Source organism: Mustelus asterias, chromosome 19 (genome assembly GCF_964213995.1).
Source record: "Mustelus asterias chromosome 19, sMusAst1.hap1.1, whole genome shotgun sequence".
NCBI lineage: Eukaryota > Metazoa > Chordata > Chondrichthyes > Carcharhiniformes > Triakidae > Mustelus > Mustelus asterias.
Window position 1 is genome coordinate 31,194,064 of NC_135819.1, and position 23,911 is coordinate 31,217,974.

The 23,911-nt window shown below is 48.0% G+C and overlaps 1 protein-coding gene across 6 annotated transcripts in view; it reads right to left on the reverse strand.

The window, feature by feature from the left end:
- Positions 1-220: 220 nt before the first annotated feature.
- Positions 221-23,911, reverse strand: part of rassf8b (Ras association domain family member 8b) — a 142,930-nt gene continuing 119,239 nt past the window's right edge. For all 6 annotated transcript variants that reach the window (XM_078235287.1, XM_078235289.1, XM_078235288.1 and 3 more), the window contains 2 exons: positions 9,984-10,125; positions 221-2,098 (listed from right to left, as the gene is read on the reverse strand). In XM_078235287.1, the coding sequence (XP_078091413.1) occupies positions 1,983-2,098; positions 9,984-10,125 (258 nt within the window). In that variant the 3' untranslated portion in view covers positions 221-1,982. The remainder of the gene's footprint in view (positions 2,099-9,983; positions 10,126-23,911) is intronic.

Sequence of the window (23,911 nt, forward strand, 5' to 3'; positions counted from 1 at the left end):
CCGTGACCGAATGCCCACAGTTGCCTGGACCTGCAGAGTTTCACTGGCTGTCTTGTCTGGAGACAATACACATCTTTTTAGCCTGTCTTGATGCTCTCTCCACCCATGTTGTTTGTTTCTTAAAGACTTGATTAGCTGTAACTATTTGCATTCCAACCATTATTCATGTAAATTGAGTCTGTGTCTTTATATGCCCTGTTTGTGAACAGAATTCCCACTCACCTGAAGAAGGGGCTTGGAGCTCCGAAAGCTTGTGTGGCTTTTGCTACCAAATAAACCTGTTGGGCTTTAACCTGGTGTTGTTAAACTTCTTACTAATAAAACAATCCACAGCAGGACCCAAGCAGGGATCAGCTCAGAGTTTACAAGTCTCAACAGACATAATGCAAAAGGCAAGCCTCTCCATCTATCATAGAATCCTGACAGCTCAGACGATGGCCATTTGGCCCTTCGAGCATGCACCGACAACAATCCCACCCTATCCCCGTAACCCCAAGCATCTACCCTGCTAATTCCCCTGACACTATGGAGCAATTTAGCATGGCCAATACACCAAACCTGCATATTTTTGGGAGTGTGGGAGAAAACCAGAGCACCCGGACGCAGACATGGGGAGAACGTGCAAACTCCACACAGTCACTCGAGGCCAGAATTGAACCATAGAATCCCTACAGCGCAGGAGGCGGCCATGTGGCCCATTGAGTCTGTACTGACAACAATCCCACCCAGACTCTATCCCCGTCACCCCACATACTTACTCCACTAATCCCTCCAACCTTCGCATCCCGGGACACTAAGGGGCAATTTAGCATGGCCAATCAACCTATCCTGCACATCTTTGGACTGTGGGAGGAAACCGGAGCACCCGGAGGAAACCCACGCAGACACGGGGAGAATGTACAAACCCCGCACAGACAGTGACCCAAACCGGGAATTGAACCCAGGTCCCCCCTGGAGCCGTGAGGATGCAATGCTAACCATTGTGCCACCGTGAACTCAGGTCCCTGGCGCTGTTGTGAGGCAGCAGCGCTAACCACTGTGCCACCCACCCTTTCACTTAGATCAAGCTCGAGATCAGGTGCAATGCCTTTCCTTGTCAGCGTGGAACGTGCATGTCTCTTGCGTGGGGACCTGAATTTTGAATTTGATTTTTGCAGCAAGGAAGGAATAGATTTTTGTTTGCCCACTCCATTCTGAGCATCAGCTCGGTAACTTAAAGAATGGAGTAAAAAGAAAAGCTAGCACTTTCAGATGTTCCAGACAAGACTGGATATTTAGCATTCTGGAATGAGAGCTTAGGGGTAAATACCCCATGTCCTTCTTCAAAGTTCTTTACATTTCCATCATTGTTTTACAGTGCACAAGAAAGAAGACTTTTAAAACAAAACAGACAACAGGTGTAGTATTCTTCCGTGACCACACAACACACAGGTGAAGCTCAAACATATCAGATCCGACCTTCAAATACCTCCATGGAAATTTTTACCATTTATTTCTGAACAACTCCCTCAGTTTGAGGCATCTGAGTCTGGCTGGAAGAATCTGGAATTTTAAAGCCACCTCGGATGAACAGTTGTCGGATCAATAAGAAAATAATGGATCCGGCAACGCTCGGTGTCCGACATCCGAGGGTTCCCACTCCTTTATCATTTGAACGTGAATCACAAAGTGAGCAACTTTGCCTTTCGAAGAATCGACGAGTGGTGACTGATCCTGGTAGATTTCTGCACAGACGGTTCTTGCTGTAGTTTGACCAGCAGCCATTGCATTTCCAACAGTTTCATCCCCCCTCTCCCCGCACCACCCCAGGCATGGCTGGCTCGCTCACTAGTTATATGGCTCAAGTAGTACAGGCTGCCATTGCACAAGGCACATCATCAACAAACTCAATGAGACAAGTGGTTATCCATCTCCGGCGAGACTCTTGCAGTTAAGCTCCCTTTGAACCTCGCGAGATGGCTTCGCAGGTGCAGGGTACGAAGCTAGACATAGATGCCCTCTGGGTTAAAGCCTGAGATCAGCGGGTTCTGAAGAAGTCTCAAATTGCTGGGTAGCTGCCGTGACGAACTGGGCCATTTCAGGGAACCAGTCAGTGAGGCTGCAGGAGAGAAGGGAGGAAACAGCATTAAAAACACGTTACAAAGAAAAAAAAAGAACTCCCCAGCCTTAGCAGGAGGATGGATGGACAATGTACAATGGCACCAATTGTTTAAAAAAAAATGGTTGTGATCATTGCTGGTCCAGAATTCAGCTTTGGAAGCCGGGGGTCAGAATATTCACAGCTGCTGGGTGTGAAGCAGTAGTTCCGTGAGTTTTATTTATCCATTTATGGGATGTGGGGTCGCTGAACAGGCCAGCATTTATTGCCCTTTGAAAAGGTGATTGGTGAGCCGCCTTTTTAGAAATCATAGAAACCCTACAGTGCAGAAGGAGGCCATTCGGCCCATCGAGTCTGCACCGACCACAATCCCACCCAGGCCCTACCCCCACATATTTACCTGCTAATCCCTCTAATCTACGCATCTCAGGATTCTAAGGGGCAATTTTTAACCTGGCCAATCAACCTAACCCGCACATCTTTGAACTGTGGGAGGAAACCCACGCAGACACGAGGAGAATGTGCAAACTCCACACAGACAGTGACCCGAGCCGGGAATCGAACCCGGGACCCTGGAGCTGTGAAGCAGCAGTGCTAACCACTGCGCTACCGTGCCGCCCTGCTAAACTGCTAAAGACTCTGAGGTGTAGGTACACCCACTGTGCTGTTAGGGAGGGAGTTCCAGGATTTTGACCCAGTGACATTGAAGGAACAGTGATCTGCATCAGGGCATCCTCTGATGGTAAAATGTGATTACTGTGACTCCAAAAACGTCTTCAAAAAGTTCAGGGCTCTTAACCCAGTGATTTTAGAAATGTATAATGTGCGGCAAAGTGTCAGACATTATACGACAAGCTTAGACAATTTGGAATAGGTAAAAATAGGAAACATGGTAGATTATTAAGAGTTTTATAATGAGATGTTGTTTAATTTCATAGAAACTCTACAGTACAGAAGGAGACCATTCTGCCCACTGGGTCTGTACCGACCACAATCCCACCCAGGCCCTATTCCCATAACCCCACACCATTTACCCTGCTAATCCCCCTGACAGTAAGGGCAATTTAGCATGGCCAATCCACCTAACCCACACATCTTTGGACTTTGAGAGGAAACCGGAGCACCCGGATGAAACCCATGCAGACACGGGGAGAATGTGCAGACTTCGCACAGACAGTGACCCAAGCCGGGAATCGAACCTGGGTCCCTGGTGCTGTGAGGCAGCAGTGCCAACCACTGTGCCACCGTGTTTAATCTTTTAAATCTTGAACCTTTGCAAATGCAATTGTTTGAAACAATAAATGATTATCTTGAGTAATCTCAATGAGGAGGAATGATATGCACAAGATCTTCCTTCAAGCCAAATTCCAGCTCCAACAAGCCATTAAGGAAAAATACAAGACCTACAAGTATTTGAGAATTTCTAGCATTGAACCTCCAGCAACTTTACCTCTGCATGCACTTAAAGGCAAGTTGATGGATGTAAATTGAACACTCATAGGTTGAAAATGGAGCATTGATTTTATTAAATGCCAGGATAGACTGAACTGGTCATAAACACTTGTGGAATGCTGCGAACCAACTCCAAGGCTGACTGCCGCTGGATTATGACCTTGTTTTGTAGAATATTTTAAGGAGCAAATTGTAAGCTACTGTATTACATTTTTAATCTTTATTTATAAGGGTATTCTATAGATTCGATAACTGGGGACACTATAGTCCCCAATGCAAATCATTTAGGAAATGTTTGGAATACAGACTAAAAAAGGGGTAACCTGATGTCTCTAAGATAAGGGAAAGGTCTGATATGCTGGACAAAGAGAAATGTTTCCACTTACAGGTGGAGATCAGCATATCAATATCAGAATCAGAATATCACCAATGTGTGTTAGTCACTTGTAGCCGGATGGGTATTCATAAAGGCACCAGCAAAGTGAAGACACCAGCAAAGCCTGATGGTTAAAAGGGCGAACTCTGCATCAGGCGAAGGACTGAGGGAGCAGCAAAGAGCAGGATGTGCAGCGATGGAACAAACACGGGAATGGAATGGATAGTGTTTATTGCTGTGCGTTGAGCAATGATTGAACACAGACCCATTTGTGTCATGTTCCTGAGAGAATTACAACCCCCTGACAGAGGCACGACTCTTCAGTATTTGTGATCAAAAAGATAGTGATTGCTTATTACCTACCCTATGAGTACATGACAGGAAGCATGGTCAGTGCCAGTAACATCTGCACAAGAGAGAGAGATCTGGGGACATCGGCAGCAATAACCTGGGATCAACAACTATAGAAGAAGCAGTAAGACCCCAAACAACATCACATCAAGGCCCATCAGTCCCAAGTTCGAGGGCAACATTTAGCATCCCTGGCTGGGCTGTAGTTAAGTTAGCGGATTGTCAGTCACACCATGTCGAATCAAATGGTGTGGGTGGACAAAGACAGATAGAAAGTGAAATACAAGGCTGGCTGAAGGTACGCTGGAAGTATCTGAATGGCTGAAATGGGCAGAATATACTGAGAAGCTTTTTGAGGATCAGAGATCCACTGGTCAGCAGTGTTGGAAAGAAGCTCAGAGGGAATAAGGGAAATGCACCTCCAAATTCAGTAAGGCCACGGCAATAGCCAGTGGTATGAAAGAGTTGTGTGTGAGAAAGAGAGAGACAGAGCGAGAGATCAGTAAACTGAGCGAGAGATCAGTAAACTGAGCGAGAGATCAGTAAACTGAGCGAGAGATCAGTAAACTGAGCGAGAGATCAGTAAACTGAGCGAGAGATCAGTAAACTGAGCGAGAGATCAGTAAACTGAGCGAGAGATCAGTAAACTGAGCGAGAGATCAGTAAACTGAGCGAGAGATCAGTAAACTGAGCGAGAGATCAGTAAACTGAGCGAGAGATCAGTAAACTGAGCGAGAGATCAGTAAACTGAGCGAGAGATCAGTAAACTGAGCGAGAGATCAGTAAACTGAGCGAGAGATCAGTAAACTGAGCGAGAGATCAGTAAACTGAGCGAGAGATCAGTAAACTGAGCGAGAGATCAGTAAACTGAGCGAGAGATCAGTAAACTGAGCGAGAGATCAGTAAACTGAGCGAGAGATCAGTAAACTGAGCGAGAGATCAGTAAACTGAGCGAGAGATCAGTAAACTGAGCGAGAGATCAGTAAACTGAGCGAGAGATCAGTAAACTGAGCGAGAGATCAGTAAACTGAGCGAGAGATCAGTAAACTGAAACAGCAGGCCAACGCTGCACAACAGGAAATTGAAACGTGGCATGTTCTATTTCCTTAGCATCTGAACAAAGGATTGAAATTCAAGTGTTATGTACGAGTCAATTGCAGACGCAGTTTGAGAAAGTAGTTTGAGAGACAGTAAGAGCTGTGTGAGAAACAGACACAGGTAACCAGAGGATTGCGGAGACAGAGCAGAGGTGTGACAGCTGCTGTGAAACTCTTACATAAGTCAAACAGAACAGAAACAGATATTGACTGACTGTACAAAGTGTCAGAGGGAGATGGTCAAGTGAACTTTGTAACTCTCAGCTCAAAGGAATGAGATGTTAAGGATCAAGGAGACAGTAACAAGTTAAAGTCGCGTTTGTCAGTTCAGAGGGGCTTGTTGGACAGTGATATAGATCGGGGAGGTATGACAGATGAGGCCAGTAAGTATGGGGACAGGGCTGATTCCTGGGATAATCCCCCACATGATGAGTGTGCGGTGGAACTGTCAGTCCCACTCACTTCCATGCCAGTGAACCCCATCAAAACAGGGCTTACAGGGCAAAGAGAGGCAGCTCAAACCCTCCCTTACAACGCAAAGAACTCCAAGGGGCCCTCTGCACCAAAATAAAAGGTGGGTGTTACAGAATGGAGAGGAGAAGGAACTATGTCCCTTCACCTCACCCAGAAATATTGTCAACTAATTGGAGATGCAAAAACTTCCTACAAGCACACCTAGAATCATAGAATCCCACAGTGCAGAAAGAGGCCATTCGGCCCATCGAGGCTGCACTGACCACAATCCCACCGAGGCCCCATCCCCACAACCCCATGCATTTACCCTAACCAGTCCCGACAAAAAGGGGCAATTTAGCATGGCCAAAGCACCTAACCCGGAAACCGGAGCACCTGGAGGAAACCCTCGCAGACACGGGGAGAATGTGCAAACTCCACACAGACAGTGACCCAAGCTGGGTATTGAACCCGGGTCCCTGGTGCTGTGAGACAGCAGTGCTAACCACTGTGCCACCTCTGCACGGTAAGCACGGTGAAAGACGCAGATCAATGATAAAACGCATGTTTGTAAAAAGCTGACTAACAGTCTGGAAGAGAGTCTGAATGACTGCATTCGGAACGCATCATTAAAACACTAGTTCTATTCGAGGAGAGTTGGAAGGAGAGTTGATAAGGAAAGCCCAAGTTGCTGTTTGTGTGTGGGAGTCTCAGAGATTTTCCTTGTCTGAGTCTTAGGTAATCCCCTGTGGTCTGGTTCTGTTAAGTTCTTTTAAAGTTGCTTGTTCAAAGTATGTCGTTGTACTTTGAAAGAGCAGTTGTTCAAGCAACTGCTTTATCTGGGGCAGCACGGTGGCACAGTGGTTAGCACTGCTGCCTCACAGCACCAGGGACTTGGGTTCGATTCCCGGCTTGGGTCACTGTCTGTGTGGAGTTTGCACATTCTCCCCGTGTCCACATGGGTTTCCTCCGGGTATTCCAGTTTTCTCCCACAGTCTGAAAGATGTGCAGGTTAGGTGGATTGGTCATGGTAAATTTCCCCTTAGTGTCCCAAGATGTGTAGGTTAGATGCTTTAGCCATGGTAAACGTGGGGTTATGGGGAGAGGGTCTGGGTAAGATACTCTATCTGAGAGTCGGTGCAGACTCAATGGGCCGAGTGGCCTTCTTCTACACTGTAGCGATTCTATGATTCTACACTATGGTGGGAGAGTGGTGATTCTGGGACAATAAAATGGGACACTTTACACTTTGGTTTAAGCTATTTGAAGCTGTGGAAAGTTACAGATAATTAGCCTTTGAGTTTTAATGACAGTTTTGAAGAAAGAAGAACGAAGATTATTTTTTAACCTATTTCCTTTGTTTTTATTAAATATTCTATTTTAATTTCAGTTTTAAATTGTTAAGATTGAATGAAAGCAAGGTTAAATGCTGCAGAGACTGTGTGTTGGGAAACCTCCATGAGTGAAAGCATGTGTGTGTGTGCCCAATAATAAGTGTGATTTTCGTTGTTGCGTTGTTAGCTTTAATGTTTTCTCTTCTTTCCCCCAAATTGTGATTTTGCAATAGGAGTTTCCACACGGAGTTTAAAACAATGGGAGCTACGGGCTGTATTAAAAGTGTGATTTGAAACCAGACACATGTTGGAATCCTTAATCTTGGGTATGATGGCCGGCCAGTCACTGCTCGAGAGAGTGTGTGTATGAGTGAGCGAGTGTGCGTGTGCATGTGCATGTGCGTGTGCGTGTGCATGCGCGTGCGTGTGTGAGTGAGCGAGTGTGCGTGTGCATGTGCGTGTGCATGTGCATGTGCGTGTGCATGCGCGTGCGCGTGAGTGAGCGAGTGTGCATGTGCGTGTGCATGCGCGTGCGCGTGTGAGTGAGCGAGTGTGCATGTGCGTGCGCGTGTGAGTGAGCGAGTGTGCGTGTATGTGTGTGTGTGCATCTGTGTGTATGAGTGAGCGAGTGTGCGTGTGCGTGTGTGCAAAATGTTTGAAAGTTCCTTTGAACACAATTCTCAGGAAGTAAGTGGAAAATTTAAAAATCGAAGTATATAAATTGGAATTTGGAAATAACCAGTTTGAGTTTGGGGGAATCCTGGATACTCTTAGTTCATCTATAAAGTGTGGAAATGTGAAAAGAGTGCTCTTTGTGGAAGGAGCCCAGGGTTCACTCACAACAACTGGGAGAGATTTTACTGTTTTCTGTTTAACCCATTGAATGTCTAATTGGAAAAATTGACAGATACAGCGAGAGCAAATTAACTCATCTGGCTCCAAGCCCAATGAATCTTGTGTTTTGTTTTTTTAAAATTTGGTCGATCATGAATTACAGACAACAAACAAATCTAAGCAGCTTCAAGATTGTTTATCGTAACATTGTAATAATTGGGACCTTTGGAGAAAAGTTTAGAGACAGTATATGTGGGCGTGGGAGCGCCGGGGCCTGGGAGCGCCGGGGCCTGGGAGAAACTGAGGGGGTAATTTTCCCATCCCGCCCACCACAGGAATCGGAGTGGGCGGGGGGGGAGGGGGACCATGTAAAGGTCCACTGACTGCAGGTGGGTCTTTCTGCTTTTGGGGACGAGCGCGGCTGGAAAATCCCACCCTGAGAATGAGTGAGAGAGAGTGAGTGAATGAATGTGGGAGAGGGAGAGTGAGTGAGCGTCGGAGAGCAGACAGTGTGTATGTGGGAGAGAGAGAGAGAGTCAGTGTGAGAGAGAGAGAGAGAGTCAGTGTGGGACAGAGAGCAAGAAAGCTTATGGGGGAGAGAGCCAGACTGGGTAAGGATGGCAGATTTCCTTCCCTAAAGGACATTAATAAACCAGATGATAGTTTGATGATCACCATTACAGAGACTAGATTTCAATTCTACATTTTATTAATTGAATTTAAATTTCACTAACTGCCATGCTGGGATGTGAACCTGCGTCCCCAATGCCTGGTCCCTGACCAGCCCAGTGACATTACTGGTACCCCAGCGTCTCCCCTTTCAGGACCAGTACATGAAAATGGTACATACGAGTTCAAAACATATCTCAGCAAGGTAAAGGAACAAGATGACTTGGGGTTCAGATTCTCCAGACATTAAAAAAAGGAACTGAAGTGGAGAGAGCCACAAACAGAGTAACTGGAGTTAATGGCGAGAGATATAGAATCTAAAAGACAAGATGCAATAGTGTATTGACAGAGAACCTTACTGTGAAGGTCTCAGTTGCTAACACTCTCACTGAAGGGTCCCTGTTCAAGTCCATACTCCAAGACTGGAGGTCCAAGGGAGAAGCATTCTTGCAATGGCCAAGCAAGCTGCTAACCAGCCTGCAACTCCTCGTACTACTCCCAGGGAGTGTGAAGGTACAAAGTGAATAAGCAAGACCATAGAGTATGGCTTATTGATTGGAATCGACACCCTAGCGGTGGCACAGTGGTTTGCTCTGCTGCCTCACAGCGCCAGGGACCCGGGTTCGATTCCCGGCTTGGGTCACTGTCTGTGTGGAGTCTACACCCTCTCTCTGTGTCTGTGTGGGTTTCCTCCGGGTGCTCCGGTTTCCTCCCACAGTCCAAAGACGTGCTGGTTAGGTGCATTGGCCATGCTAAATTCTCCCTCAGTGTACCCGAACAGGCGCTGGAGTGTGGCGACTAGGGGATTCTCACAGTAACTTCATTGCAGTGTTAATGCAAACCTAATTGTGACACTGATAAATAAACTTAACTAAATGTATTGAGTGATAGAGATGTAGATTAGTGAGGAAATAAAAAGACAAGGCATGTTTTGAAAATGTTTTCCGTTGAGGGGAGGATGATAAGAAGGGGTTAGATAGAGATATTTAAAATGACAAAGAGATGGGACCGATCAGAAGTAATCTTACTCCGTCCAGTCTTGAACATGAGGCTCTCGATTAAAGGTAAATGATTTAGGGAGGAGAATAAGTGGGGGTTTTTTATACACAGAAGTTTGCGAGGTTAAAATTCCCAACCAGCATCAGTGACTGAAGGTCAACATTTAACAACGAGTTCAACAAATGGTTTAAGGGCAAGTAGACAGGGTTAGAAACTCGCTCGCATGACAGGCAGGCAGCAATGTGGGCTGGTTAGGCCAAAGGATTGGGTTCACGCTAAGAATTTGAGTGAAAATGAACCAAACACAGGCAAGGCGTCACCTTTCTCCTGGGACGGAGGCAGTTCCTCATCGGCTGGTTCGGCAGGCAGCACCGTGACCTTTGTCCCGGTCTGTTGGATGAACTGTTGGAGGTTCACTTGTCTTAGCTCCTTGGTTAACTGCTCCAGCTCCAGCTCTCTCTCCTGTTGGGACAGGGCAGGTTTGTACACTTGCGGAACATGCAGAAGCAAACTAACCATCTTAGCAAATCCTGGACCCCAGCTACCGGCTTTAATACAAACCAAATGCTGTGCTGTCTAATGTGGTCTGATTTTCAAATTCACCCTCTAACAGAGCACAAACCGGGGATTTTCAAACAGGAGAACTTTGCAAAATGCTGATCAGGATTACACTCTGGAATATCAAAAATATCGAAGTAAAGGGTGCACATTTGCTGTCTACAAACCATCCTTTCTGCTATTACTGTCAACATTTATCATTATAAATTGCTCTGTCAAATTTCCCCAGTGATTTTTGGTTATGGCTCATGGTGTAGTTATAGACGCTGGCCACCAGGCAGCACTCTCCCTCAGCTCTGTCGCCACCTGTATATTGAAAACCTTATTCATCTAATTACTTTGGGAAGAGCGCGAGCGATCCAAAGGAGATTGGAAATATTTTTTATAATTCATATTCGGTATTTTCCAAACAGGATACCTGGGGGAGATTGTGTGATTACGAGTGGGTTCACATAATCCCACGGACAGGGTGGATTCCCAACTCCCAGCACAGTGGAATCTAGGTTATTCCTACACTTCGTAAAACATCAAGATGAAAAATGAAATGACAAAGATGCAAATCATATTAACGAGTGGAATTGAATGTTTGTGGAGAAGTTGCTGATGCTCAGCATGCACCCATTCCCGATTGGCAGCACGGTGGCACAGTGGTTAGCACTGCTGCCTCACAGCGCCAGGGACCTGGGATCAATTTGGGTGACTGCCTGTGTGGAGTCTGCACATTCTCCCTGTATCTGCTCGCGTTTCCTCCGGGAGCTCCAGTTTCCTCCCACAGTCCGAAAGACGTGCTGGTTAGGTGCATTGGCCACGCTAAATTCTCCCTCAGTGTACCCAAACAGGCACTGGAGTGTGACGACTTGGGGATTTTCACAGTAACTTCATTGCAGTGTTAATATAAACCTACTTGTGACACTAATGAATAAACTTTAGACCATTACTCTGTTCAGTAGTTTGATTGGATTTTAAACAGTGGCTCACACTTTTACCAGCCACCTTTTGACTTTCCCAGTAGTATAGTGGTACTGACGCTGGACTAATAATCCACAGAGCCAGGGTCATGCTCTGGGGTCCAGGGTTCAAATCTCACCACGGCAGATGATGAAATTTGAATTCAATAAAAGTTTAATTGTGGTAGCGTGGCCCCTTTAAGGGTGCATTCTGAGGGTTATGTAATTGGTCCATTGGACTATTGAGAACAAAGAACAATACAGCACAGGAACAGGCCCTTCGGCCCTCCAAGCCCACGCCGCTCTCTGGTCCAAACTAGACCATTCTTTTGTATCCCTCCATTCCCACTCCGTTCATATGGCTGTCTAGATAAGTCTTAAACGTTCCCAGTGTGTCCGCCTCCACCACCTTGCCTGGCAGCGCATTCCAGGCCCCCACCACCCTCTGTGTAAAATATGTCCGTCTGATATCTGTGTTAAACCTCCCCCCCTTCACCTTGAACCTATGACCCCTCGTGAACGTCACCACCGACCTGGGGAAAAGCTTCCCACCGTTCACACTATCTATGCCTTTCATAATTTTTTACACCTCTATTAAGTCTCCCCTCATCCTCCGTCTTTCCAGGGAGAACAACCCCAGTTTACCCAATCTCTCCTCATAACTAAGCCCCTCCATACCAGGTAACATCCTGGTAAACCTCCTCTGTACTCTCTCCAAAGCCTCCACGTCCTTCTGGTAGTGTGGCGACCAGAACTGGACGCAGTATTCCAGATGCGGCCGAACCAACGTTCTATACATCTGCAACATCAGACCCCAACTTTTATACTCTATGCCCCGTCCTATAAAGGCCAGCATGCCATATGCCTTCTTCACCACCTTCTCCACCTGTGACGTCACTTTCAAGGATCTGTGGACTTGCACACCCAGGTCCCTCTGCGTATCTACACCCTTTATGGTTCTGCCATTTATCATATAGCTCCTCCCTACATTATTTCTACCAAAATGCATCACTTCGCATTTATCAGGATTGAACTCCATCTGCCATTTCTTTGCCCAAATTTCCAGCCTATCTATATCCTTCTGTAGCTTCTGACAATGCTCCTCACTATCTGCAAGTCCTGCCAATTTTGTGTCATCCGCACACTTACTGATCACCCCAGTTACACCTTCTTCCAGATCATTTATATAAATCACAAACAGCAGAGGTCCCAATACAGAGCCCTGCAGAACACCATTAGTCACAGGCCTCCAGCCGGAAAAAGACCCTTCCACTACCACCCTCTGTCTTCTGTGACCAAGCCAGTTCTCCACCCATCTAGCCACCTCCCCCTTTATCCCATGAGATCCAACCTTTTTCACCAGCCTACCATGAGGGACTTTGTCAAACGCTTTACTAAAGTCCATATAGACGACATCCACGGCCCTTCCCTCGTCAACCATTTTGGTCACTTCTTCAAAAAACTCCACCAGGTTAGTGAGGCATGCCCTCCCTCTCACAAAACCATGCTGACTATCGTTAATGAGTTCATTCCTTTCTAAATGCGCATACATCCTATCTCTAAGAATCTTCTCCAACAACTTCCCGACCACGGACCTCAAGCTCACCGGCCTATAATTACCCGGGTTATCCTTCATACCCTTCTTAAATGACAGGACCACATTAGCTATCCTCCAATCCTCTGGGACCTCACCTGCGTCCAGTGACGAGACAAAGATTTACGTCAGAGGCCCAGCGATTTCATCTCTCGTCTCCCTGAGCAGCCTTGGATAGATTCCATCAGGCCCTGGGGATTTGTCAGTCTTTAAATTCTCTAACAAACCTAACACTTCCTCCTTTGTAATGGAGATTTTCTCCAACGGTTCAACATTCCCCTCTGAGACACTCCCAGTCAACACATCCCTCTCCTTTGTGAATACCGACGCAAAGTATTCATTTAGGATCTCCCCTACTTCTTTGGGCTCCAAGCATAATTCCCCACTTTTGTCCCTGAGAGGTCCGATTTTTTCCCTGACAACTCTTTTGTTCCTAACGTATGAATAAAATGCCTTGGGATTCTCCTTAATCCTGTCTGCCAAGAACATTTCGTGACCCCTTTTTGCTCTTCTAATTCCCCGTTTGAGTTCATTCCTACTTTCATTGTACTCCTCCAGAGCTCCCTCCGTTTTTAGCTGCCTGGACCTAACATACGCCTCTCTTTTCTTTTTGACCAGTCCCTCAATTTGCCTGGTTATCCACGGTTCTCGAATCCTACCCTTCCTATCCTTCTTTTTAATAGGCACATGCCTGTCCTGTAGCCCTAACAACTGTTCCTTAAAAGACTCCCACATGCCAGATGTGGATTTACCCTCAAACAGCCTCTCCCAATCAACAGCTGCCAATTTCTGCCTAATCCCACTAAAGTTAGCCTTCCCCCAATCCAACACCTTACCCTTGGGACACCACTCATCCTTTTCCATCACTATCCTAAAGCTAACAGAATTGTGGTCACTATTTGCCACATGTTCCCCTACTGAAACTTTGAAGACCTGACCGGGCTCATTCCCCAGTACGAGGTCCAGTATAGCCCCCTCTCTAGTCGGGCTATCTACATATTGTTCCAAAGAACCCTCCTGTACGCATTTTACAAATTCCTCCCCATTCAGAGTCTCTGCTCTCAGCGATTTCCAGTCTATACCAGGGAAATTGAAGTCTCCCACTACAACAACCCTATTTTTCCTGCACCTATCCAGTATCTCCCGACATATCTGTTCTTCCACTTCCCTTGGGCTGTTGGGGGGCCTGTAGTACACCCCCAACATAGTGACTGCGCCCTTCCTGTTTCTAAGCTCCACCCAGAGTGACTCGTTACACGACCCCTCTGAATTGTCCTCCCTCTGCACCGCTGTAATATGCTCTCCAACTAATACTGCTACTCCCCCACCTCTTTTGGCCCTTCCTCTGTCTCGCCTAAAACACTTGTACCCCGGAATATTCAGCTGCCAGTCCTGTCCCTCTTTCAACCCAGTCTCTGTCACCGCAACCACATCCAAATTCCTCGTGAGCATTAAGGCCCTAAGTTCATCTGTCTTACCTGCTACGCTCCTTGCATTGAAGTATAAGCACTCCAGACCTCCAGGCCCAGTGAGGTCATCCTCCCCCAGAGTGCTCTTCTTCTTTGCCAGCCTTGTCCCAGCCCCAAGCTCGTCCCCAGCCTCTACACGTGTAGACCTAATATTTTGATCCCCTCCCCCCTGCCATACTAGTTTAAACCCCCCCGAACTGCACTAGCAAAACTCCCAGCCAGGATATTCGTGCCCTTCCAACTTAGTTGTGACCCGTCCTTCTTGTACAGGTGGGAGACCGCGCCAATCGGGAGCAAGGGTGCGTATCCCAGGTTAAGGAGGTGCCTCAGTTGGAGCCTGGGAGGAGAGATGGATCGTCGCAGCGTTAATTCAGTCTGACACTTTGTTGTAAAGACTTATTTAACATTGGCAATAAATACTTTGTTACTTTGAGCCACATTGAATCGCCCTCGATTTATTATATTGGCAACGAGGAAAATCTTTCTCAGTCACGGGGGAATCGTAGTGTGCAGTTAGAGGGGGAGGAGACCCGAGCAGATACAAGATACAAGACACACACACACACACAATCACATTACAATGCCTGGAAAAATCAAACCACTTGACCCTGAAGTGGAAACCTGAGGGCAGTACTTCTTTGCATTACTTTTCTGTAGTGAATGAAAAAACAGTTGAAGAAAAGCGAATGGTTATTCTACTCTCAGTCTGTGGCTCAAAGACTTGCAGCTTAGTGTGAACTTTATCACCAGACACTAGCATCTCCCAGCACCGGGTTTCCGGTGGCGTCAAATCCACCCCGGAAATCAGCGGGGAGGTACATAAATTATGGTAATATTAATTACCATATATTATAAATGCTATTAGCGGGCCCGGGACAGAAATCTCCAGGCCCACTCGTATTCCCCACCACCAGAGTGGTTCACTCCAGCGGGGTTTACTATTTTTAAAAAAGTATATTTATTAGTCACAAGTAAGGCTTACATTAACACTGCAATGAAGTTACTGTGAAATTCCTCTAGTTGCCACACTCCGGCGCCTGTTCGGGTCAATGCACCTAACCAGCACGTCTTTCAGACTGTGGGAGGAAACTGGAGCATTAGGAGGAAACCCACACAGACATGGGGAGAATGTGCAGACTCCACACAGACAGTGACCCAAGCAGAGGGTCCCTGGCGCTGTGAAGCAGCAGTGCTAGCCACTGTGCCACCGTGCCGCCCCGGGGAGCTAGCGGCCTGACACTGCTGGAACGAAGGGGGGGGGGGGCAATTGGGGTCCCCCAGAGGTTTGGGCATGGAAGGGGTGGTGCTTCCTTGGCATTGGCACCTTGGCAGTGCCAGCCTGTGCTCCCGGCACTGCCCAAGGGGAAAAGTGTCAATGCCCAGGGGACACTTTGGCATTGGCCATGGTCAGTGCCAAGAGGGTGGGGTCATTGGAGCGGGGGTCTCACCGCCACTCGGCATAGGGATCAGTGCGGGAGGGTGGGAGGCCAACGATCGGGGCTGACTAATGGGATGGAGGGAGGAGGTGTCAGCCTGCTAGGAGGGGGAGGTGTTCAATGCTGCGGGGGATGGAGGCTGGGCCAGATACGATCAGGGGGTTAGTGATCGGGACACTGAATTCTTTTGGGAGAATTCAGGCCACAGTCTTTTGACCAGATTGTGGACGTAAAAAATCATTTCAACCCCTGACTCCAGATCATTATGTTGAGGTACAACCTTTGGCAACGCGGGAGCCGTGGAAGACAGTCTCAGGCTATGTGGCCAGACTGAGAGGGTTAGCAGAGCACTGTGGGTTCAGCCGAGCTTTAGGAGAAACGTTAAGAGGCCGTTTGGTCTGTGGTATAAACAGCCTGATCATACAGAGAAGGTTACTGGCCAAGACCAAAAGCTGTATAAAAAGCTGTGGAGATGGCCCAGGTGACTATATGTGCCGAGCAGGGCATAAGCGAGTTGCAAGGCATGCCAAATGAGGTAAAGCGTTTGTGACAGGAAACGGCTGTTGTAGATAAGAGCCCAGGCGAGGGCACAGCTGCGCTCGAGAGAGGGAGTGCAACAGTGAGGGAGGAAGCTTGTTTCCGGTGTGAGGGAGAACATTCCCAAGGAGTTTACCTGTGCAGGAATTGTGGTTTCAGGTGCAATAGAAGAGATCATTTAAAAGCAGGACGTAGAGAAAAGCAGCCAGGACGGAACATACATAGTGAACCCACAAAGGTTAATTTAACTCCCTTAAAGAAACTGGATGAGGAGCCCAAGGAAGCCGAGTTATTCACCCTAAACCAGGCCCAGCTGAGTAAAGTGCCTCCTATAGACACAGCCCTGATTGTAAATGGCAGATTTCTTAAAATGGAGGTCGACACAGGGGCTGTGGCTACAGACATAGGGGAGCAGGCATTTCATTATCTTCGAAAACCATCGAAACCCGACAGTGCAGAAAGAGGCCATTCAGCCCATCGAGTCTGCACCGACCACAATCCCACCTGGGCCCTATCCCCGTATCCCTACATATTTACCTGCTAATCCCTCTAACCCTCATATTGACCCACTAATCCCTCTAATCTACGCATCCCGGGACACTAAGGGGCAATTTACCATGGCCAATCAACCTAACCCGCGCATCTTTGGACTGTGGGAGGAAACCGGAGCACCCGGAGGAAACCCACGCAGACATGGGGAGAATGTGCAAACTCCGCACAGACAGTGACCCGAGCCGGGAATCGAACCCAGGTCCCTGGAGCTGTGAAGCAGCAGTGCTAACCACCATGCTACCGTGCCGCCCATCTCCAACCATTGAGATTTAGTGAGTCAGGAGCCATATTGTCTACATATAGGCGGCACAGTGGTTAGCACTGCTGCGTCACAGCGCCAGGGAGCTGGGTTCAATTCCGGCCTCGGGTCACTGTCTGTGTTTGCACATTCTCCCCATGTCTGCGTGGGTTTCCCCCAGGTGCTCCGGTTTCCTCCAACAGTATGAAAGATGTGTGGGTTAGGTGTGTTGGTCATGCTAAATTCTTCCTCAGTGTACCCGAACAGGCGCCAGAGTGTGGCGACTAGGGGATTTTCACAGTAACTTCATTGCAGTGTTAATGTAAACCTACTTGTGACACTAATAAATAAACTTTAAACTTTAACTTTATACTGGAGAGACATTGAAGGCCTTAGGGACGGCAACAGTCACCGCGACCTACCAAAATCAAACAGCAAAGTTACCGGTCTTGGTAATTACAGGTCATTGACCTTATCTAATGGGTCGTGATTGGCTCAAGTAGATAAGATTAGATTGGTTGGGAATATTAAACCTGCGGGCTGGAGGTTTTCAGGAGCTGCTGCGTAAGTATTCCGAGGTTTTCCAAAACAAATTAGGATGAATAAGGGGAGCGAAAGCCAAAATCCATCTGAATCCGGATGCAACGGCTACATTTTCCCGGCCTGCCCAGTGCTCCATGCCCTTCATCAGACGCTTCAGGTCGAGCTGAGAGAGACTGGAAGATTTTGGTATTATAAAACCTGTGCAACTCTCCGAATGGGCTGCACCCATCGTCTCCATCCTCAAAGCAGATTGGACAGTAAGAACTTGCGGAGATTACAGATTAACCATCAACGCAGAAACATGATAGACAGACAACCCATTCCGAGAATCGAGGGCCTCTACCATAAACTAGCGGGGGAGCTTTAAAATACACCAAATTAGACCCCAGTCACGCCTGCCAGCAGCTGGTGTTGGATGAGGATTCACAAAGGCTGGTTACTGTCAACACCCACAAGGGTTCATCCCAGTACAGACCTTTACCTTTTGGAGTCTCATCAGCCTGTGCCATTTTCCAGCATATGATGGACAAAGCTATCCTATTATCATGGTTTAATTTGATGATGCACTAATTACAGGAAGCTCGCCTGTAGAACACAGATCAAATTTGGAAGTAGTATTGAGAAGGTTTTAAAGAAGCAGGTGTGAGGTTGAAACAGGAGAAATGTATGTTCCAGGCAGAGGAAGCTACATCTTTTGGGTTGAGACACAAAAGAACTAGGAGCAGGAGTAGGCCATCTGGCCCCTCGAGCCTGCTCCGCCATTCAATAAGATCATGGCTGATCTTTTCGTGGACCCAGCTCCACTTACCCGCCCGCTCACCATAACCCTTAATTCCTTTACTGTTCAAAAATCTATCTATCCTTCCCTTAAAAACATTCAATGAGGTAGCCTCAACTGCTTCACTGGACAGGGAATTCCACAGATTCACAACCCTTTGTGTGAAGAAGAAGTTCCTCATCAACTCAGTCCTAAATCTGCTTCCCCTTATTTTGAGACTATGTCCTCTAGAAGTAGTTTCACCTGCCAGTGGAAACAACTTCCCTGCTTCTATCTTACCTAATCCCTTCATAATCTTATATGTTTCTATGAGATCTCCCCTCATTCTTCTGAATTCCAATTAGTATAGTCCCAGTCTACTCAGTCTCTCCTCATAAGCCAACCCTCTCAACTCCGGAATCAACCTAGTGAATGTCCTCTGCGCCCCCTCCAGTGCCAGTATATCCTTTCTCAAGTAAGGAGACCAAAACTGTACACAGTACTCCAGGTGTGGCCTCACCAGCACCTTGTACAGCTGCAACATAACCAAGCTGTTTTTAAACTCCATCCCTCTAGCAATGAAGGACAAAATTCCATTTGCCTTCTTAATTACCTGCTGCACCTGCAAACAACTCCTTGAGATTCCTGCACAAGGACACTCAGGTCCCTCTGCACAGCAGCATGCTGCAATTTTTTACCATTTAAATATTAGTCCATTTTGCTGTTATTCCTACCAAAATGGATGACCTCACATTTACCAACATTGTACTCCATCTGCCAGACCCTCGCCCACTCACTTAGATTATCTATATCCCTTTGCAGACTTTCAGCGTCCTCTGCACACTTTGCTCTGCCACCTATCTTAGTGTCATCTGCAAAGTTAAAGTTAAAGCCATTAAGGAGGTTCCACTGCCAAAAAAACATATCAGAGGTGAAGTTATTTCTTGGCAGGGTGAGTGGTAGATTTTTACTTTAGTCCCACTCCACCAGCTGTTCAAGAAACCTCGGAGGCAGGAAGAGGAACAAAAAGAAGCCTGCATAAAGACTAAACCAGTCTCTGCAGTCATCAGCTTTGTTGGTGCACTTTGATCCAACCAAACCTTTGGTAGTAACCTGCATACATCACTGTATGGAATGGGAACAGTTTTGTCCCACCGGATGCCTGATGGAGCGGAAAGGCCTATTGCCTTTCCGTGGAGAACGTTATTAGATGTTGAAAAACCATATTCCCAGATTGATAAAGAAAGCTTGGTGGTCACTAATGCAGCCAACAAGTTTCACCAGTATATTTATGGACAGCATTTTACAATAGTTTCAGAACACAAGCCATTGTTAGGTCTAGTCAGGGAAGAGAAGCCAGTGCTAAGTGCCTCTGCAAGGGTGCACAGATGGACTCTTATGTTAGCAGCCTACAGGTATATGTTTCAGCCTCACCCTGGGACACATATCAAATGCAGATGCTCTCAGCTGGTTGCCCTTGCCACAGGCATCATTACCAGTCCCACGAGAGGTAGTGCTGGAAGAGGCTGATAGAGGCTTTGCCAGTCTCAGCTAAACATATAAAGATGTGGACAGAAAGAGGCCCAGTATTATTGCAAGTTAAAAATATAGTCATGCAAAGATGTCAGAATGCAAAGGTATGAGATGTCAGAATTGCCCAAACCCTACGAACACAGAAGGACGGAGATAACCTGTGAAGATGGGGTGTTGGTTTGGGGGACTAGAGTTTCTAATCCCACCCCAGGGGAGATGACTTATTACAGGAATTGCATGACTCCTATCCTGGACAAAGCAGGGTGAAAGCAGTGGCGAGATGTTATGTCTGATGGCCGGATATTGATAAAGGAATTGAAAGGATGGTGAGTCAATGCCCCCCGGCTGTGAATCGTGACAGGCCTTGCTGTCGCTGGCAAATTGGCATCCATGGGAGCGGCCAGGTAGACCCCGGGTAAGAGTACATACCGACTTTGCCAGACCATTTCTGGATCACAGAAACATTAAAACTGGAAGCAGGAGTAGGCCATTCAACCCTGCTCCGCCATTCATTTTGATCGTGGCTGATCATCGAATTCAATGTGTTTTATCATAGAAACCCTACAGTGCAGAAGGAGGCCATTCGGCCCATCGAGTCTGCACCGACCACAATCCCACCCAGGCCCTACCCCCACATATTTTACCCACTAATCCCTCTAACCTACGCATCCCAGGGGCAATTTTTTTTTAACCTGGCCCACACATCTTTGGACTGTGGGAGGAAACCGGAGCACCCGGAGGAAACCCACGCAGACACGAGGAGAATGTGCAAACTCCACATAGACAGTGACCCGAGCCGGGAATCGAACCCGGGACCCTGGAGCTCTGAAGCAGCAGTGCTAACCACTGTGCTACCGTGCCGCCCATTAATGGACGTTAATGGACACACATTCCAAGTAGTTGGATGTCCAGTTGATGAAGTCCACAACAGCTACTGCCACCATCGACAATTTAAGGAAAATTTTTGCCATTCATAGTATTCTGGAAGTTTTAGTGTCAGGTGATGGCACATCATTCACAGCAGAGGAATTCGAAAAGTTTGTCAAATCAAATGGGATTCTCAGTGTTAGGTTAGCACCTTACCACCCAGCCTCCCATTGGCTAGCAGAGTGTGTAGTACAAACATTCAAGTCATCAATGAAGAAACAAGTCGATAAGCCTCTCCTTCTACATACAGCCAGATTTTGGTTGTCATACAACGCCATGCCAAGCGCGACACGGGGGTCACGCCAGTGTGTTACGGACGGGACGCCGCTTAAGGACGTGGTTGGATATGATGATTCCACATTTGGCAAGGGAGGGTGGAGACTGGACAAGTTTCTCAGGCAGGAAATCACAACTCGGGGGAGAAAGACAGAGGGCCTGATTTTACCAAAACTTCGGTAAAGGAAATCGCGGCAAAGTTGGGTGTCGGGCCTTTAATGCGATCTGCACCCGAATCCGAGCAGATCGCGCCTTTACCGACACCCGATTTGGGCACGGGTCCGGCCCGCGCCCGAATCGGGCGGCACGACGATTTAAATGCATTTGCATGCATTTAAACCGACTTAATGAACCGCGCGCCCAACTCTACCGCCAAATCCCACTTTACCGTCTTCTGGCCCGATCCGCGTCCGCGCTGTAATCGACCTGCAAAATAAAAGTCTGAAGTCGCCACTGCAGCTTCCGAAGAGCGGGATCAGAGACTGCAACGGCTCTCTGACCCAGGTCATCCTCTGGTCGGGGCAGGAGGAGGAGAGGGGGTGTGCCATCACTGGTTCACTACCAGCCACAGATTACTCTTCCCTGCAGGTGCGAGAGAGCGGGAGAGATGGGTGTGGCTGGTAGTGAACCAGTGATGGTGCCAGGAGGGATCGGCCACAGACAGGCAGCGGAACCCCCCGACCAGAGGATGATACGTCACACCCCCTCTCCACCCCCACCACCCCCAGGGGATGATACGTCACACCCCCTCTCCACCCCCAGGGGATGATACGTCACACCCCCTCTCCACCCCCAGGGGATGATACGTCACACCCCCTCTCCACCCCCAGGGGATGATACGTCACACCCCCTCTCCACCCCCAGGGGATGATACGTCACACCCCCTCTCTACCTCCCCCCAGGGGATGATACATCACACCCCCTCTCCACTCCCCCCCCCAAAGGGGATGATCGGTCACACCACCTCCCCCCCCACCCTGCCCCACCCCCCACCCTGACCAGAGGATGAACGTCAGAGAGCCGCTCTTTCTGTTTTTTTCTTTCGCGCCCGGGCGCGGTCAGATTCTTTTTGAGCTGCGCATGCGCAGTTCAGAGCTCCGATCGTCCCGGCAGCGCTAAGCCCCACCCACAGCGCGGATCGGGCCAGAGCCGGCAAAACACGTATGGGCGCGCTGGAAAGAGGATTCCAGGCACGGATCTATTTGACGTCCAGATTCGGCACTTCGACTCAAAATGGTAAAATTCCCCCCAAAGTGTTCCAAGTTGAGGATTCAGTCATGGTCAGAAACTTTGCCGCAGGACCAGCTTGGGTGGTGGGTAAGATTGTGGAGAGAACAGGACCGGTCTCCTACGTCGTGCAGATACAATGACAACAAGAAACACGTAGACCATGTGAGGAGGAGGAGGAGAGCACTGATGGATATAGGGGAACAACAGGCCACCCCTGCTGTCAATTCGAGGATCCAGGATTGGTTACTGGGACTCTGGTTGGGACTTGAACAGCCGGGGGAGGGAGGGTCACGGTAACTGAGGAATCAGCAGCTACAGGAGGAGCGAGACCCTGATTGATGAGTTTGCCTTTTGCATCCGTCCAACCTGATTCAAATTCTGAAGAGCCTAGAACAGAACTGAGGCTTTCTACCAGGAATCCTGGGACCGACTAAACCCATGGTGAGTTTTTCCCTGGAGTATTCCAAATTCCCTTTCATAAAAAACGGTTTGTCTAGGCTAATGATGTCCTTACTTTCTTCCATGGCTGAATTCCGGAGTTGGAGGAGGGGATGGGAGGGGAATGGGGGGAGGGGAGGGTATGTGATAGTGTGGCTCCTTCAAAGGGGCATTCCCCGAGTGCCACGCAATCGGGCCGGACCCTATGGATTGCCACGGTGAGAAGCTAAGCCAATCAGGAGCAAGGGCGCGTTATCCTGGGTTGGGGAGATCCCACAGTTGGAGCCTGGGAGGAGAGTTGTACAGTCACAGAATTGATTCTGTCCGACATTTTGTTGTAAATACTTATTTATCATTTGCAATAAATCCTTTGTTACTTTGAGCCACAGAGTCACCCTTAATCTATTACCTTAATGGTGACCATGAAACTATCATTAATTGTTGGAAAAACCCATCTGGTCCTCTGATGTCCTTTAGAGAAGGAAATCTGCTGTCCTTACCCGGTCTGACCTACATGTGGCTCCAGAGCCACAGCAATGTGGTTGACTCTCAACTGCCCTCTGTTCATCAGCAATTAAGGATGGGCAATAAACGCTGACCCACATCATCTCACCCTATCAGCATGTGTTTCCATTCCTTTCTCCCCGACACATTTGGCACCCTTCCACTTAAACACATCAATTTTATTTGCCCCAAGCACACCGTGTGGTGGCAAATTTTCCATTCCTTCAACAGCACCTTCCAAACCCATCTAGAAGGACAAGGGCAGCAGACAGATGGGAACACACAACTTTCAAGTCTTGGAAATATACCAGCTGTTCCGTCACTGTCGCTGGGTCAAAATCCTGGAACTCTCTCCCTCACAGCACTGAGGGTACCTACACCACATGGACTGCAGCGATTCAAGAAGGTGGCAAGTGAAACACACAGAACCTGGGCACAGGGTCCTGAGTGACGGGGTGGACAGGAGGATGTGCAGGTTAGCACCGAGTGGGGAATAACACCAAGTGGGGGAAAAACACCCAGCCGGGGAAAACACTGAATGGGGAGAGGCAGCTAAGGCTTGGTCAGGCAGCAGGAGACGGAGGCCGAGACAAGGGAGAGGTGACCAAAGCGAGCCCCAGGTGTGAGTGAGGAGTGTACCCCTGCCCAGTGGCAGGCAAGGCCCCGGGCGAGGCAGTGGAGGACTCCAGAGACAATTGTAATGAGGGAT